Source organism: Cydia splendana, chromosome 14 (assembly GCF_910591565.1).
Source record: "Cydia splendana chromosome 14, ilCydSple1.2, whole genome shotgun sequence".
In the NCBI taxonomy this organism is placed as follows: domain Eukaryota; kingdom Metazoa; phylum Arthropoda; class Insecta; order Lepidoptera; family Tortricidae; genus Cydia; species Cydia splendana.
Window position 1 is genome coordinate 8192213 of NC_085973.1, and position 16605 is coordinate 8208817.

Sequence of the window (16605 nt, forward strand, 5' to 3'; positions counted from 1 at the left end):
TGATTAACCATGATGCTCTCAATCTGAGCCATCTATGAATCTCTTACACAACTACATAACCCTTATGTCCTACATGTTAAGATCCATATTTTAATAATAAAATGCTGATGAGGGTAGTTTTAAATCGTATTTACGTAATCGCATGCACAACCAAAGTACGTTTGAGTTAACATTTTTCCCTTTATGATTCCAAATATTGCGTTCATACTGAAGTATTTCATGTTTACCTTTATAATAATGTTTTCTAAACATATAAAAGAGATTAATTATTTAATTATCGTAACCTTTTAACTACCTCATGCTTTTTGAATTTTACGGTTTAAAACGATACCTAAATGGCTCCTCGCCCATACCTGTCAAAGTCAACGTAAATAACCTTACAATATTTGTTTTCCTAAGCAAATTCTTGTTATTCTTTTGTTTTTACTAAGTTATTTAGCAATTATTTTAAACGTGGATACATGTGATAAAGATTAGACTATGAAATCAAGTGCTTCGAGTTCCCATTTTTAGAGATTTCAATGAAAATCAGGAACGTAAACGCACGACCGGCAAGGAAGCTCCCGGAAACTTTCCTTCACCGCTAAAATGTAAGTTTTATATTGATAAATGAGCTTAATATTACGTAATAGGCATATGGCCAGTCACAGGTTGCGTTGGTCAGCTATGCGTGCCCGGGATCGCAGATATCATATTTTTAAACAACAATTTTTTGTAAGTTTTAACAAACAAATACTAATCGATAAGTTAGATCAAAAATAAAATTCCTCATTTTTAGAAGCAAGTTTCTTATTTTTAACTTTTGTGCAAATATTGTTACAAATTTTTAAGGTGCGTTTTAGACCTATGTTCGTGATTTTTTTCTAGAAACGGCTCAAGATTGCTAATAATTTTTTTGGCAACCGTATTGTGATCTAAAAAAGCACTACGATTTTTCAAAAACTCTTTTGGCTAAACCTACTGCACCTAAGGTCGCATCAAAATCGTGAAAATCATATCAAATTGTGAAAACAGATTCAGCCCCACTATGGAACTTACTTAACAAGAGCTTGCACAGAACAGCAAATTACATTCAAAGTGCACTTCCGTTTGCTGTAACCGCCTTTGTTTGCCTTTGGGCCGCCATTTTGATATTAATGCTTTTCAAGGAGGTGGAATAATTTCGTGAATTGGAATTGATTGTACGATTTGTACGAACTTATAACAGACGAACCAATTGGCAATTTATTTTTATGACAGTACTTTGATGTGTGTTTTTGAACGTAAAAACTTTACCAAATGCAAAGACATATTTAACTTCGTATAAGATAAATAAAGTCTAAGGAAAAAACGTGCCTCGGAAATCAAGAAAAAGTCATTCTCGGATAGATGGCGCACACACCTTTAGCCTATGCTCCGCTAGATGGCGTGACGACACCGTTGCATATTTAACCATTTTAACACATAGATATCAGTGAATGAACATGGGTCAAAATGATATAAAAATAATAAAATCATTTATCCATATATATACATTTTTTTGATAATTTTATACGTTTTCATTTTGAGTTTTAGTCGTGTGTCGATAGATGGCAGTAAATTTACTGTGACTACAAAATTTACTATGACAGGACCCCTCTATACTATCTATTCTCTTTGCCAAATGTATAAATCATAATCATACCTAGAAACTGAATGTCATGGCCACCGAAGTCCTTTGTTTTCTGTTTGTATAAGTGACATACAAAACTATATTAAAATTATGTTTTTGCGACTGCTTCATAATCATCAGAAGGAAAGCAGCAAAGAAAGAAGTTGTAAAGTTTTCTCTGTTTATTCTTCTCTTTAACGAATGAAAATTAATAAATTAATTCAGTAGATCCTAGATATTACAGAACTAGGAAACAAATCAAATTATTTTATTAAAATATTTTTATTTGCGTTATATTGGGTAGAACACTAGATGTATATTTTAAACCCCTTAAGTTCTTGGTATTTTTCTCTTTCGTACGTTTATTACATCTATTTCAGTTTAACTACTTAAGAGAGTTTGCTAAATGTAATATTTTATGATCGGATCTACTGTGCCGAAGCAAATAAGTACAATGAAATGAACACACTTAAATATAAGCAGACTTCCTCCTGAAATCACTTTTATAAATGAAAATGTTTGATCTAAAGTTACGATCATACTTTGACCCGTAAAGTTTCGACATAAATTCCCTCGACAATATTGAATCCGGAAATTCGAGATTTATTATTTCGAATCTTCAATGCAGTATTTCGTATGCTTTACAACTCAAGATATTGACTACAGTTTTATGTATTAAATATATAGATTCAATCGATATGAGTAATATTGTACATGGAAAATTGTTTGATTCTTAATACTTTCGAGTTTCTCACATTTTTTAAATAATTATTTGTTTTGCAGTAAATACCTGCGTACAATGAGCCTAACCAAGTATTTAAACCTAAAAACAAAACCAGGAGCCCGATTATAATTTGATTTTTTTTAATGGCCATAGTAAAATAAATACCCAAGCTTATTAATAATTAAGTCAATATTAGAAGCAAAGCTTACCTCCTAATTATTCATTTTATTTTATTCGAGTTAAAGTACTAGGTATATAAAAGCGATTAAACAATTTTTTTTGGGAGTAATCTTCGGGAAGTTACTGACCTAAACGATTGTCTAGTTGCTAAGCTTAAATAAACTGCAACAACACGTGGCACTCGTGGCTCAAACAGGAATCGCGGTATAAACTAAAACACCGAGTCTCAACAAACAAGGCGTGTTTACGTAACAATATTCCATCTTACATTATTCTGCGTCAAGTTTTCTGACACACGCTCGGTGTTTGCTCTGGATGATTCAAGTATAATGGCGAAGTTTTACAATAAAACTTAACCAAGCATGTGTAGTAAGCAATATGATAGGAACCTGCTTGTATTTGTTATGCCTGTACAAATAACCTACCCACTTAAGGAAAAAGTTGTGAATTTTCTTTCGATCAAACTTAGATCATCTCATCCTTTAGGATCAATAAATTAAGATAAAGAACAATTTACAACACACTCTATTGTCTATTGTGTATACTGTATAAATGCAGGAAGCCCTTAAAGAAATGTTCGTGGCTATTGCGCTAATCAACCAGACCGAGTTGAGGGTACTGATAAGAATCAAGAGAAACAAAGGTTCTAAAAAGATCTAGAAAAGGAAGAATATATGATTCACTATTTATTAATTGTAATAAGCTAGAAGTTCATACTGATAGCTATAGAAGGGAAATGTCCGTTTTTTTCGGTTAGTATTCACAGTAGATAAATAAAACATAATTAGAAAGTTTACATAGGTCTACATTACTTTACATATACATAATTTAAACGAGGTTTATTCAGGATTTTCATTTAATAACCAACCCGTTCACAAACGTGAAGCACCAAAAGACTCCATCTTTATTTTTTTATCAAAGTTATCATTAAAAGTAATTCCCTCTTACAAAGTACAAACAATCCATATCTATTCCATTCTATCTAAATTTATAATTTTTCTTTTTTCTCGCTACACGGCTACTAAAAACTTATGAGTAGGAGTATTTAATACACTAATCACTAGCCTTCATATTTTGAGACTGGTCTACTGACAACTAGGCAATTTGGCAGGGCAGATTAAGTAGATTCGGCAGTACCTATAAAAATCAGTTTCGTTACTTAGATACAGACAATGCACAGACTCTGAAATTTGAAACACATATACTACAAATAATACAGACCTTCACAAAGAAAATAGACTTCCAAAATATTGAGAACTACTACACAGATAAATTCCCGGGCCACGACTAGTAGACGCCTACATATTTTTTGATCAAATCACTATATGATCTGAAACACCGTGAGAAATTCCGTAAAAGTTCTTCAACTAATTGCAAACTGCATAGCTACAAGTTCCCAGCGCACTTCAATTTTAACGTTTGTAATAAATTTGGAACTGTTTCTGGGAAATTTTACTTCGGCATTGACAACTTCCAACTATTGGAAAATGTTTGGCGTAGTAAGTTCTTAAGTAGTTTGCGGAGAACAATCGTAACTAAGTATTTCTTTTTAGTTGGGCAGCCGTAAGTAGGTTTTACGAAAAATAATATTGTAATGGACTACCTAATCGAATAAGGAACGCATGTAAGCCTAGTAAGTATGTACTTTGTGGAAAGGAAAATAAGTATTGGCAATGAAACTTATTGACCTTTCAAAAGAATCAGTTTTTATTAAGCTTATATCAATTTTATTAGGGAAGCAAGGACCAAGATTGCAGTCATATTGTTAATTAATACGAAATTGCGTCGTTGTTACAAGCTCCATATAATGGGAACGACCACATCGAATGGATTTTCCTTTTATCTTCATAAACAGCAGGTTGTCACCCCCTGTTACTACCCGCTTTAAACATGTCACATTCAGCCACGGGGGCTTTTCTTTAAACAAGTTACGGCTGTATGTTTTTTTATACGTCTGTGCTTCATTTAATATTCTAAATGTTTGAATTACACCTAAAAGATTAGGTTAGGCTAAGTAAGTAGGTTGGCGAGGTTGCGGAAGAGTACTTCGGCGTTGCTGGGACCTCGCCATATAGCAGCGAGGCGGCCATATAACAGAGGGGTTTTAGTGGGTAAACCTGGGGTCTCATTAGCCCACAACAGGGAGTCCCACATAACCATCCCGGCCCGTCCCCGCGCCCGGTGGTATGCGTAAAGCATTTCCCCTCATAAAAAAAACCTAAGTAAGTAGGTATAAAAATTTGCAGCCATCTATCTTGGCTATCGGTGAAAGCAGTTACTCTTGCTATATCGAAAAGACTGAGATAAAAGATTTTCTATTCAAAGTTAGCTTTCGGACCCCATGACAAATGTTACCTCCTTGTGTCGCATTAATAAGAGCTTCTAATACGTCCCTAGTTTGCTTTTGGTACTAAAGTTCTTAACTGAAAAAGTGAAAATGTTTTCATGTTTCACTAAAATATTGAGAAAGCCCATTCTCATTCAATTACGAACTTAATGTAAACTGTATTAAATTCTAAATTAATCAATTCGCTCCAAATAACATTAGTAGGTAACTCAATTCGACCATATCAGAATACACATTATCGTAGCGGAAACTCGAATAACATTATACGCAGAATGTAATCCATTCAGTGAATTGGCAAAACAATTCAATTTGCCGGTATTGCCGCCAAGCGTCGTCGAATTCTGAGGGCCTACCGCGAACCACGTTCGACTTGTTGCCTCCCTGTCACACTTACGTGCGAATTTACAGGTGCAACAGAGAGGCAACACTTCGAACGTGGTTTGTGGTAGGCCCTCTGTTCAGTTGGCGGCTTCATTCTGCTCGCGTATGCTGTTGCAATAAGGATCAGATTGAGTTTAGATACGCCGAATTGTTTGCTGTTGCTTTTGTCTCTGCTGTACAATGTTCCTTGTTTCAATATTGTATAATCTTGTAAATAAAGATAAATTCATTGATATAAGCGATTGCAGAATGGATATTATTTTGATACTTGCATTGTTGTTGTGCTATGAATCTGCAATATCATGACCGTATTTTTTTAATAAGTTGAATTAGAATGACTACTTAAGATTTTTATTTTTTATTTATTAAATTATATTTTGAAACACAAAAGTTTTATGCCAATCAACAGGACCTACTAAGGTGGTGGTACTAGTGCTCGACATGCTAATGCCCAAATAGATGACACCCTGCTGTCACCTCTATTGATAATGACTTAAGTTTCAAGATGACATGTACTGGGACCGCGTCAAGCACCAGTACCACCACGTTATCATAATATCATTTGCTTACGTATAAATATAAAAAGCCCGTTCATAATTGAATCTACCTACATCTAAATAACCTTCTTACATGATTTTACCCAAAGTCGCTCAACTTGCGGAACATAGAATACAGAATGTTTAAATAAGTTATAAATCCACTGAACATTAGCAAGCCGTTTCGCGACATTAATCAAAACTAAGCGTCTATAAACGAGGACAACCCGATACCGAAATATTGCCCTGAAACATTAATGGTGCAATATATCACAGCGGGTCATCCCTGGACCCCGTTTTCCGACACGATCCTAAATACAAGCAGCGGGTTGGAACACCATTTACCCGAGGTGACCGCCATTATGACTGAGCTAAAATTAACGGTATTTGAGTCATGGAGGTTCTCGTATCCACTCTGTTAGGTGTAAGATTCTATTTATCAACGTCTTGTCGAGAGATTAACAAAGGGCTAATTGAATTTAGCCAGGGTAGGGCTTAGTACTGTCCATTATCACTACACCTTATAAAACAAAGTCCCCCGCTGCGTCTGTCTGTTTGTGTGTATGTAATATCGATAAACTCGAAAACTACTGAACGGATTTTCATGAGGATTTCACCTGTCAATAGAGTGATTCTTTAGGAAGGTTTAGGTGTATAATTTGTTAAGGTTTTGTGTAACCCGTGCGAAGCCGGAGAGGGTCGCTAGTTATAATTATAACCAGAGTTCGGACAATTTATCGCAAAAATAAATATGGTATGGAACACGATACAATTTTGACATTGGAAATGTCTTTTCGTTCGCTCCAGTATAGGGTCCGCTTTCACGAAAAAGTGCGATCCCCTTATATCTCGGAAAGTTGTGAAGATATGATATTCAAAAATAGGCTCAAAAGACGCATACTCACGAGAGCTGTAAGGTGCAAAAATAATTATTCGAGAAAGTCAAAAACATAAAAAGTTATGGTCGAAATAGTGAAAATAAAATTCAATTCTTTCCGAATTTTTGATTTTGGTGCTCGACAATTTGGAAACGAAGAATTATATCAAAAATTTGAGAAAAACGGCTCTGGACAATTTAGTCAGCTACAATTTGAGCCTAAAACAAAGACGATTGGGTTAAGAGTTTGCCCTGTAGCCTAACCTTAAAATAGTCAAAAAGTCAGTTTTTCACATGACATTTATGACTTCATGTTTCGAAGAGTTCGTTATCGGTGTTTGTTGTGAATTATCGGGATTATGACGGCAGAATAACACTTGCAATGCGTGGGCTTTCAAAATCGCTGCAGATTTTTCTTGGTCTAACTCTAAGGGAGAGGGAGAGGGAGAGATAATTTTATTCGTGAGCACAAACACAAAATAAAAACTTATACAGAGAAACATAAAAAAGAAAAAGGCCACGAAATGGTCTCACCTCAGCATGTTGCTGGCGGCTGCTAGCAGATAGCTGATGCTGAACCCTGGCAGTACCTAGTGGAGCTCGGGTTTAATACAACATAAGCACACGCTGTTTTGGTCATCGGACTCGTCTCGATGAGCACTTAGGAGAGTAGTACCCAAGATAGAGCTGATGCTGAACCCTGGCTGTACCTAAAGGAACTCAGGTTTGTTGCAACATAGGCACACGCTGATTTGGTCATCCGACTCGTCTTGATGAGCACTTAGGAGAGTAGTACCCAAGATAGAGCTGATGCTGAACCCTGCTTGTACCTAGTGGAACTCAGGTTTGGTGCAACATAGGCACGCGCTGTTTTGGACACCCGTCGTCATGATGATCACATGGTAGAGCATTACCCAAGATAGCTGATGCTGAACCCTGGTAGTACCTATTGGAACTCAGGTTTGGTGCAACATAGACAAACGCTGTTATGGTCATCTCTCGTCGCGTCAAAGTGCTGTCAAGAAAATTTCATATCTTGCAGCAAATGGGCCGCTGCCGATCAAGACTCGAGTGACGATAACGGCGATGTGGCTACCACTTCTCGAGTTGACTACGGATTTGCCGTGTAATAATTTTCTTGTACTTTGAACATTAATATATCCTGCTTATTAATCGAAAAATGAAATATGTACCTATACTTATGCGCCACGGCGACAATTATTCAAACTTCGATACGCGTGTGGAAATTTTGCAATTTGTTTGTTCACATGCGTTATGTCCAGGATACTTGTGTTAGTCTAAGAATAAAATAATTATCATTCAACGTTGTGGTTTTATTTTGTAACTTTTTCCTTATCCAGACTTTCTCTTCGCTCAGCGACAATATTTTTTCGAATTCCGTAGATTCATTTCCAATGTGCTCGATAGTCGTGTGAGGCACGAAATCTGTGAATTTTTTTTAACAATTTTGAACTGCAGTTTTTGAGTATAATCTGAAAATTTCATAAAGATACTGTGTACATAATATGAGTTTAATAAATCTTGTCCTATTTTGAGATATAAATGATTTTGATGGTTTTGCGATGATTTGTTCGACTTCTGATTATAACGAACGAACGATTCTAATCGTAACTCGTTTTAAAATTTACAAATCGCTGCCGGGCGATATTTAGATATGTAAGGTAAAGTACCCCATTTAATACTTGGTGTCTGCGTCTGCAAATAACGTGGTCACATATTTTTAATAAAAGTCTATGCTTATAAGTATAATTATGTACATTTTAGTATTTAAGTAATAATGTAATAGAGCGACTTTCAGTAGGTACTTACTAATATTAAAGTTTTAGGTACGCCTCGGCAAACTTCGTCGGTTTTCAAATACAGACAAAATGTACAAAGAGATACATCGAATTTACCTCGATATTGTTATTCAAAAACCAGAATGGGAATGGGTTTTGTTACTGTAAGCGTTGCGTGTAATCATCTACGCAATAAAATGTTAATTTGTTCTTCATTTCCTAATGACCTTAAATAAATATAAAACGCGTTTGGCGCAAAATGTGCCATTAATGTTATATTAAACTTGACTGACTCAGCTAAGTGCTGGTAATTGTAGAATTGTGCTATCGTAGGATCATGACTACCTTGATTGTACTGAAAGGAGGATTGGGGGATGTCTCAATATGATGGGTACTAATGAAGTTATGATCTTTTTACTTGAATAAAAAAAACAACGGGTTGCACTCCGGGAGTGCCGACAGAAGTGAAAACTAAATGACTAGTCCAAAATGTCTGCAGCACTATGTATAATTGACCCATCCTCCTTTCTATTGAAAAACTTTAGTTCCGAAATTGCTGGCCAGTGAGCTTAAATTTGTAGCGTTAATTGTTTAAAATTCGAATAGAAATTGTAAAGTTACCTTGCAGACCTCGCATCTAAATATATTTGGTCATGATATAGTTTTATTCACCAGTACTAGAGTTCACTTTTATTAGCGATTTCATCAAGATGTAGCTTTATTGAATTATATTGGAGTGATATAAAGTTAGAATGTAACTTTGAGATCCTCGTATTTCAGCCCGTACAAGATTAGAACATTGAGCTTTATTGCTTAATATAAAAGTCCAGTTTTAAATAATTGACCTGATTATGATACGTTATGACTAAAGTTCTTTAGTGAATAACATTGTCCGTCACACATAACATAACGTCACGCAAGCGCCCTGCGCCGCCTACATGAAACAGCAGGCTCAGGCATACATTTTCGCCGTGCGGTAGAAAGAGAGGAAAGACGCCTTACGCGTTACGCCTTACGCTGTCTCGAGTTTATCATTTTTTCCCCACCTCAAAAAGTGCTCAGCGCCGCTAAAGAAGTTTTCACTTCAAAAAATAGGCAGCCGAACGACATTTTTGTTTTACATGCTACAATAATAGTATTTTTTATAAGGCAAGAACAGGAATATCAATTCCTTAGTTTTATGGGGTAATATGTGAACTTCAGAAACTAATATTATTCCGTAATTCTTGTTATTTGATTTTAAAAGTAACTTTCTTTTAAAACTGAGCCTTTAAAAGTCTATCAACAAGCTCTAAACGAAACTCGGTCTAGGGGAGTTATGATAACTTTTGCCATCCTTTTTAACTAATTTTCCTGTAGAACTTTCTCGAGATTTAACCTAAGTAACTTTTAAAAACAAAGGAACAAATTTTGGATTAAAGGAAGCGAATCGTTAAACTTTTATAATATTTATTAGCTTAAAATTTTACGTTTTTTATATGTAGGTAAGGCAAAAAGCATTATAATAAGAGATGTAAGTATATTGTTTAAAATGAAACAACATTGTAGGTATCCCTGCTCCGAAATTGCCTAAAAACTCAATTAATCAAACACCGTTAAATGAAAATGTAGCACAAAATGGCGACTTGAAAATTCGAAATTGATTGATGTCATTTTTCTTGTCAATGTTACGATGCAAATTTCGCCATTTATAATAATTATGAAAAAGCGAGGACTGCCATAATTATACTCTTAATTGTCACGATTTTTTTTAAGCCGGTACGTCTTAAATTAAATTCTTCCCTATAAATATGTTCAGCCATAAATATTACCTAGCTCGTAAGCGGAGGGCGCACTTTATTGGATCAAGGTATGTAAATAGAGTGGGCCGATTTTTAGCTTTTTCTTATGGACCACATACTTATTCCTCGCTGAGTTAATTCGCCTTCTAAAATATTTATTAAAGCCTTAAGGAAAAATGTATGGGATTGATTGGGTAGTTACTACAAGTCTATTAGAAGTATTAGAACAAATTAACTTATTTTCAGAAAATATTCGACCGATATTTTCGACCTATACTTATGCCGCTGTGGCCCGGTGGCCGAATGGCACAGACACCTGCCGCGATAACAGAGGACGCTGGTTCGATTCCAGCCTGGGGCACTGGAGGCCTTGGTCACTTTTTCTTAGTATAATGACATTTATTTTAGTTATTACTACCAGTCATTTGGTTTATGCTATGTAGTCTACCTACTTATTTTTATATTGTGTAATGTTATATTATATTAATAAAACATACCAAATGCTCATAAATATTGTGGATAATCGTGCCGTAATAGTTAACAACGGGTTGCGGATTAAAAGAGAATGTTACATTTATAATATGCACTCACAAATTTAAAAATTTGAAAATAAAAACGGAATTTTTCTTACTCTCTCAGTTTGTTAATATTTTGAGTCAGCATCAACTGAACAGAGTTTCTCTTTCGCAGCGTCCGCGTCAGCAGAGCTTGGGCGGGGTCCTGCGGCGCGAAGGCAACTGGAAGTGCTTCATGCTCACCCTCATGATCGCCGGCTGTCTCGGCTCCGTGGCCTGGTGTAACACCGCCAAGATCGACAAGGAACTCATCGATTTGCACACGTAACTAAAAATAATAAATACTTCATTATATAGAGCCAAGGCAGGAAGTTGACGACCCTGATAATTGACGACAACCTCGGCCTTCTAGCCTCCTCCCACTTTTCCAAAATCGACTTGTATATTTGATGGTAACCACAGTCTTTAGTAAAAAAATATGTCATAATGAGATAGAAAAAGAAGCCGTGTTATTTTTGGGTGCTTTTAAGTCTAAGTTTGCTTTTCCTCTTTTCTATATTTCCAACATTACCGCTGACCGCTTCTGATATTGCTTAGCGATCAACTGAAACACTATGAGGAAATATTTTGGCGCAGAGTTTGACTTACCAAGCACGGATTAATCTCCAAATCAGTTTCTTTTCCCGCAGATTCCCGATAAAACGGGTGGTACGTGAATCTCCTTGCGATGTCGGCTACGCCTACATACCCATTGCGTTCGTCCTGCTTCTATACCTGGTGTACCTGGTGGAATGCTACCACAGCACAGCCAGGATCCAGCTCGCCCGGCGGGTGGACACCGCGGCGGTGAGCGCCAGGGTGCACGCAATGAGAACCGCAACGCCGAGAGTTTGGTAAGTGTAGCCGACTATTTGTATTTGCAAGAATATTGCGTAAAAATTCTGATAATAAACATGATATAAACATATGGAAAGAAACATATGATATGTGAAGAAACAAATGGGTTAAACTTGCAAATACATCAGATAAGAGCCATATATGGGGTCATGAAAAGTTGACATAGACTTTCAACACGTCAACTGATTGTGAAGTAGCTGCCATAAATCCATTTTAATTGAAGTGGATATAATATAGTAGATATCACATTACGACCTGCCATTGACGACTCAATTAGTGCCCCAGACAGTCATAAAAATTACAACAGTTTACCTACAGGGTTATTTTGTGACTGAAAAGAGTAGGTCCTTTTGCCCATTTTAATTAAATTGAGAGGTGCACGTTGTCACGAATGTCTCCTTCATGCCAGTATTTATCGAACGAGCGAGCGAAGCGAACGAAGTTCTTACATTCGACTTGGGACACGCGGCTGGCTAGGGGCACGTCCCGGCATTTCGATGTTTTTAAGCTGAACTATCAGAGGATAGTTTGATACTCAAGAACTTAAGTAAATTTGTTCTAATTTAAATGAAATTGGGTAAACGTATAGTTGAGGGCATTATATTTTAGTCATTAAATTATGAGCAGGCTCGATCAAGGGGTTATTGAGCTAGAAGAGCTTAGAAGGCTAAAAAGCTATTTGTGAGGGGTCTTGCTATTCTGGTCATCTTTTTGCAAGAAAGTATGGTCGAGTTTGGTATCAAATGAAAGTGCTCGGCTTGCACTTTTATAATATCGTTTTTAAATTTACCATTTTGAAATAATTAGCAAGATAAAAATAAACATAATATAGGTATTTGACATTTGACAGGAAATATTGCGGCTTACCACAGATACAGTATCAGTTAAGGGCTCCTCCTTGTAATATATCCACGCGATTTTAGATTCATTGCCGCCTATAGTGGGACATAAAATAGTAGAAATTAAATAAAATGGAACTCTAAAATTTCCATACTATAGTCGGTCAAACCAGTTTGTCAGTAGAACAAGGCGCGATATTCAAATTTTCTATGGGACGATAGCCCTTCGCGCCTACATTTTTAGCCGCTTTTTTCTACTGACGGAAGAGCATTTTACGTCAAAAATGTGACAGCTACGTAGAAAGTGGCGCCCTCATTTATTAACCGACTTCCAAATCTCAAAAGGAGGAGATCTCCGTCATTACTGGACCGATTTTGAAAAATATTTTTTTGATTGTATGTATATGCATACAGATTGGTCCCATTTTTGTCAAAACCCAGTTCTGATGATGGGATCCATGAGAAATCGAGGGAACTCCTCAAATCTTAAAGGCATACATATAGTGATTTATGTGATTATGTGTTTTATCAACAAATCAAGCATATACATTCAAAAAAGTGACAATTATGATGAAGTGGAACTGCTGATGATGATCAGAAAGGAACTCTTCAACGAAGCATAGTTCACGTTTGGCGATTTGTCCTCTTCGTTATGTTTGTTAAGCAAGTTAAGTTTTTAAGCCACATTTTTGTCAAGCTCGAGTTCTGATGATGAGATCCACGAGGAATCGAGGGAACTCCTCAAATCTTAAAGGCATGTGTATAGAGATTTTTGTATTTTCATCAGAAAATCAAGCATTTTCATTAAAAACTGTCGCATTTGATGAAGTGGAACTGCTGATGATGATCAGAACGGAACTCTTCAACGACACATAGTTCACGTTTGGCGATTTGTCCTCTTCGTTATGTTTGCTAAGCAAGTTAAGTTTTTAAGCCACATGTTTGTCACGCTCGAGGTCTGATGATGGTATCCATGGGGAATCGAGGGAACTCCTCAAATCTTAAAGGCATGCGTATAGAGATTTGTTTATTTTCATCAGAAAATCAAGAATTTACATTAAAAAATATCACATTTGATGAAGTGGAACTGCTGATGATGCTTTCTACTATTTTATGTCGAACTATACGAGTAAGTTGGTGCAACAAAGTCAATCGCTCTATATAATTTTTGGCAAACCGCGAGTTCTCAGTTCGGGGCGAACTACTAGTTTAGAAAACTTCAAATAAAAAAAATGTAAAATGAGCATACACAGAGCAGGCCTTCTTTTTGTTCTTTAGACAATTTATTATTGACTTGGAAAAAGTAAATACAAAATATGAAACTTTATTAAAAATATTCATTAAGTAGTATTATATTGACTGTAAGTTAAGTTTTACGAGTAGAGCCTCTACCATCAGTTTTAACATTGACATAACGCTCACGTCTACGTAATTTACTTTCTGTACATCTCGCTTCCACTATTGCTCGCATATGCGAGTACGAGCGAGATGCATAGAAAGTAAGTTACGTAAACGTGAGCGTTATGTCAATGTCAAAACTGGTGGTAGCCGTATCGACGCTTATCATGAATAGTGGCACAACTCAAAATGAAATGCTATTGCATTTAATATTCTATCTTTTACTGGTAAGATTTAAAATTGAACGGCATTTCATTTTGTTTTATGCCACTATTCATGATAAGCAACGGTATAGGTATGTAGCAAGTAATATACCGCCCGCTGTGTGCAGGAAATCCCGGCGAAAATCTCTGCTGGCTAGTGGAAAATGTAACATGGTAACGTATGTTTCGAATACGGATCGTGCAGAAAATACCTAAGACTTGAAACCTTTATTTTACAGTCCCAGTAATGTGTTGAGAAGTCCGATCATAAAAAGAACTTTAATACCGTTAACTGAGTCAGTTATTTTCTTTTATAGGTATTACTAAAGTCTACGTCTACTGATCTTAACGTTACAAAACCATTAGTACAAGTTGTTATGGCTCCTCTACACAATGGGCCAGCGCCGGCCACTCCAAGGGAAGGCATTTATGCGTTAGAGGGAGCAAGTAATATTGCTATCTCATTCTACCGCTGCGTCCCTTGGAGTGGCCGGCGCTGGCCCATCGTGTAGAGGAGCCATTAAAGGTACTCAAGACTGCGGTAATGTTTGCGTCGCAATGTCACGAAACCATTTCTAACTGAAATTACCATATTGCAGACGTACCAGTATCTTGATAACGACCGGCCTATTGGGGCCCGCATTCTGATAAAGATCTCGTAATGATTGCCAGTGGCCTTGCTGGATCTGCCCGCAGTGTGGGGGTTATTTATGCCTCGATTCTTTAATACGTCCTAGGTTTCACCTTCCAGCTAGCCTTGGTTTACCGCATAAAAAACCCACCCTAGCCATTTCTCGAAAGCTACTGCTATTTAACGAGCTTGTCAGCAAAACAATCTACTTTCTCGTAAAGCAATCACCATTATTGCTGAAGTTTTATAATACCCATTATGACAGTAAAATGATAACTGAACAGTAAAATATCCACTCAGAATGCAGTGATAGTTAAGTAAATGTACAATGGAATAAGATTAAGTATTTTTTCACCACACCAGCTCGGAAAGACTTACTTTGCACTTCAAAAACGGATAGCAAAGTTGCACTTTGCTATCAGTAATTCACATGTGAGGCAAAGTAATCAAATGCAAATTTTGAGTTGTTTTCTTATGTTTGCTGGTAGAATGGACTTTTAAATGATAAATATTTATAATATTCATTTAAATTTGATTTGGTTTGATTTTGTTTGATATTTTACATTGAATATTTGCTTCGGGTTGGTGTGGTGAAAAATTTTGTGTTTCACTCGGGGGCAAATTTTGTTTAACCCTCGTGCTTTGAAACCCTCGCAACGCTCAAGATTCCATTTTTGGACCACTCGCTACGCTCGTGGTTGCTCGGGTATCAAGATTAGCACGAGCGGTTAAACAACAAATTTGCCGCCTTGTAAAACAAATAACTATTATCGTTACCTACATGAAGAAATTGAAGAACACATCATACAAGATTAAGATAACGTCTCATTTACTTATATGAACCAGATTAGTTTTCACGTATTAACTACGGCAGAATAACAGAAAACTATCTCACTCAAGACAAGTAAACAATTTCTTGTCTGATATCTGAGGGACCAATAAAACTTAGAAAACGGAATTTTCACAAAAAAAATCACAGATCGCGTGCCTCTCACGACCTTCGGGTACATTGAAAATGAATTAAAATAAATCAGTTTTTCACATTTTTATATCTTAAAAATTCTTAACAATTGAAATAATACGATACTCGAGTAAAGAAGTAACTACCCCGCATGCGCTCCTAAATGACACAAGAAAAATAGTAAAGAAATATACGTTGCACTATAAGTGTACAAATTATTTTAGATAGTAGATTATGTAGATATAATAAATAACAAAAAAACAGAGCCACACGGATGAAACAAAAATACCACACGTGGGCTCCTAAATGACACGCTTAAACTTAGTTATGTTTTTATTCGAAATCACTTTTTTATTTATCGAAAAATCTTTACAATTAAAATTATACGATACTCAAAAAAAAGGAAAGAAATATACTATGCACTTAAAGTGTATAAATTATTTGAGTTTAAACACACTTGTACACACAAATTTTCACTTCAGAAGTGAGAACGTAAATATTAGACATCCTGAACCTGAAAAATTTAGGTAATCCTTCTTCATCACACAGTAGAACACGAGATCAAAGTTATTTACATCTCGTGCGCTTTTGAGTCCCTAACTACGCTCAAGATTCTATAATAGATTTACGAGCGTAGCAAGTTATAGAATCTTTTGCTTGCACGGGACTCAAAATAAGCACTCGAAGAAATAACTAACTTTGCTCTGTTGTTGTACAAATAACTATTTCACATTTTTATTGTGAGTGCAAAATAAGTTACGGACCACGTAGGTCCCTAGGACGCCACACGGGTTAAATCGAATATCGGTTTTTTTAATTAATGAAAGAGAAGATAGTTGTATTAGAAAGATATATCTTTCAACTACACAACTGTCTTTTCTTTCAATAATCCTGTAACAATTAAAT

The 16605-nt window shown here is 36.0% G+C and overlaps 1 protein-coding gene across 4 annotated transcripts in view; it reads left to right on the plus strand.

Annotated features, from left to right (window-relative positions):
* Positions 1–16605, plus strand: part of LOC134796706 (transmembrane protein 151B-like) — an 82836-nt gene that overhangs the window by 52988 nt on the left and 13243 nt on the right. For 2 of the 4 annotated variants that reach the window (XM_063768879.1, XM_063768880.1), the window contains exons 2-3: positions 10946–11094; positions 11445–11663. In XM_063768879.1, the coding sequence (XP_063624949.1) occupies positions 10946–11094; positions 11445–11663 (368 nt within the window). The remainder of the gene's footprint in view (positions 1–10945; positions 11095–11444; positions 11664–16605) is intronic. The other 2 variants (XM_063768881.1, XM_063768882.1) reach the window with 1 other exon arrangement.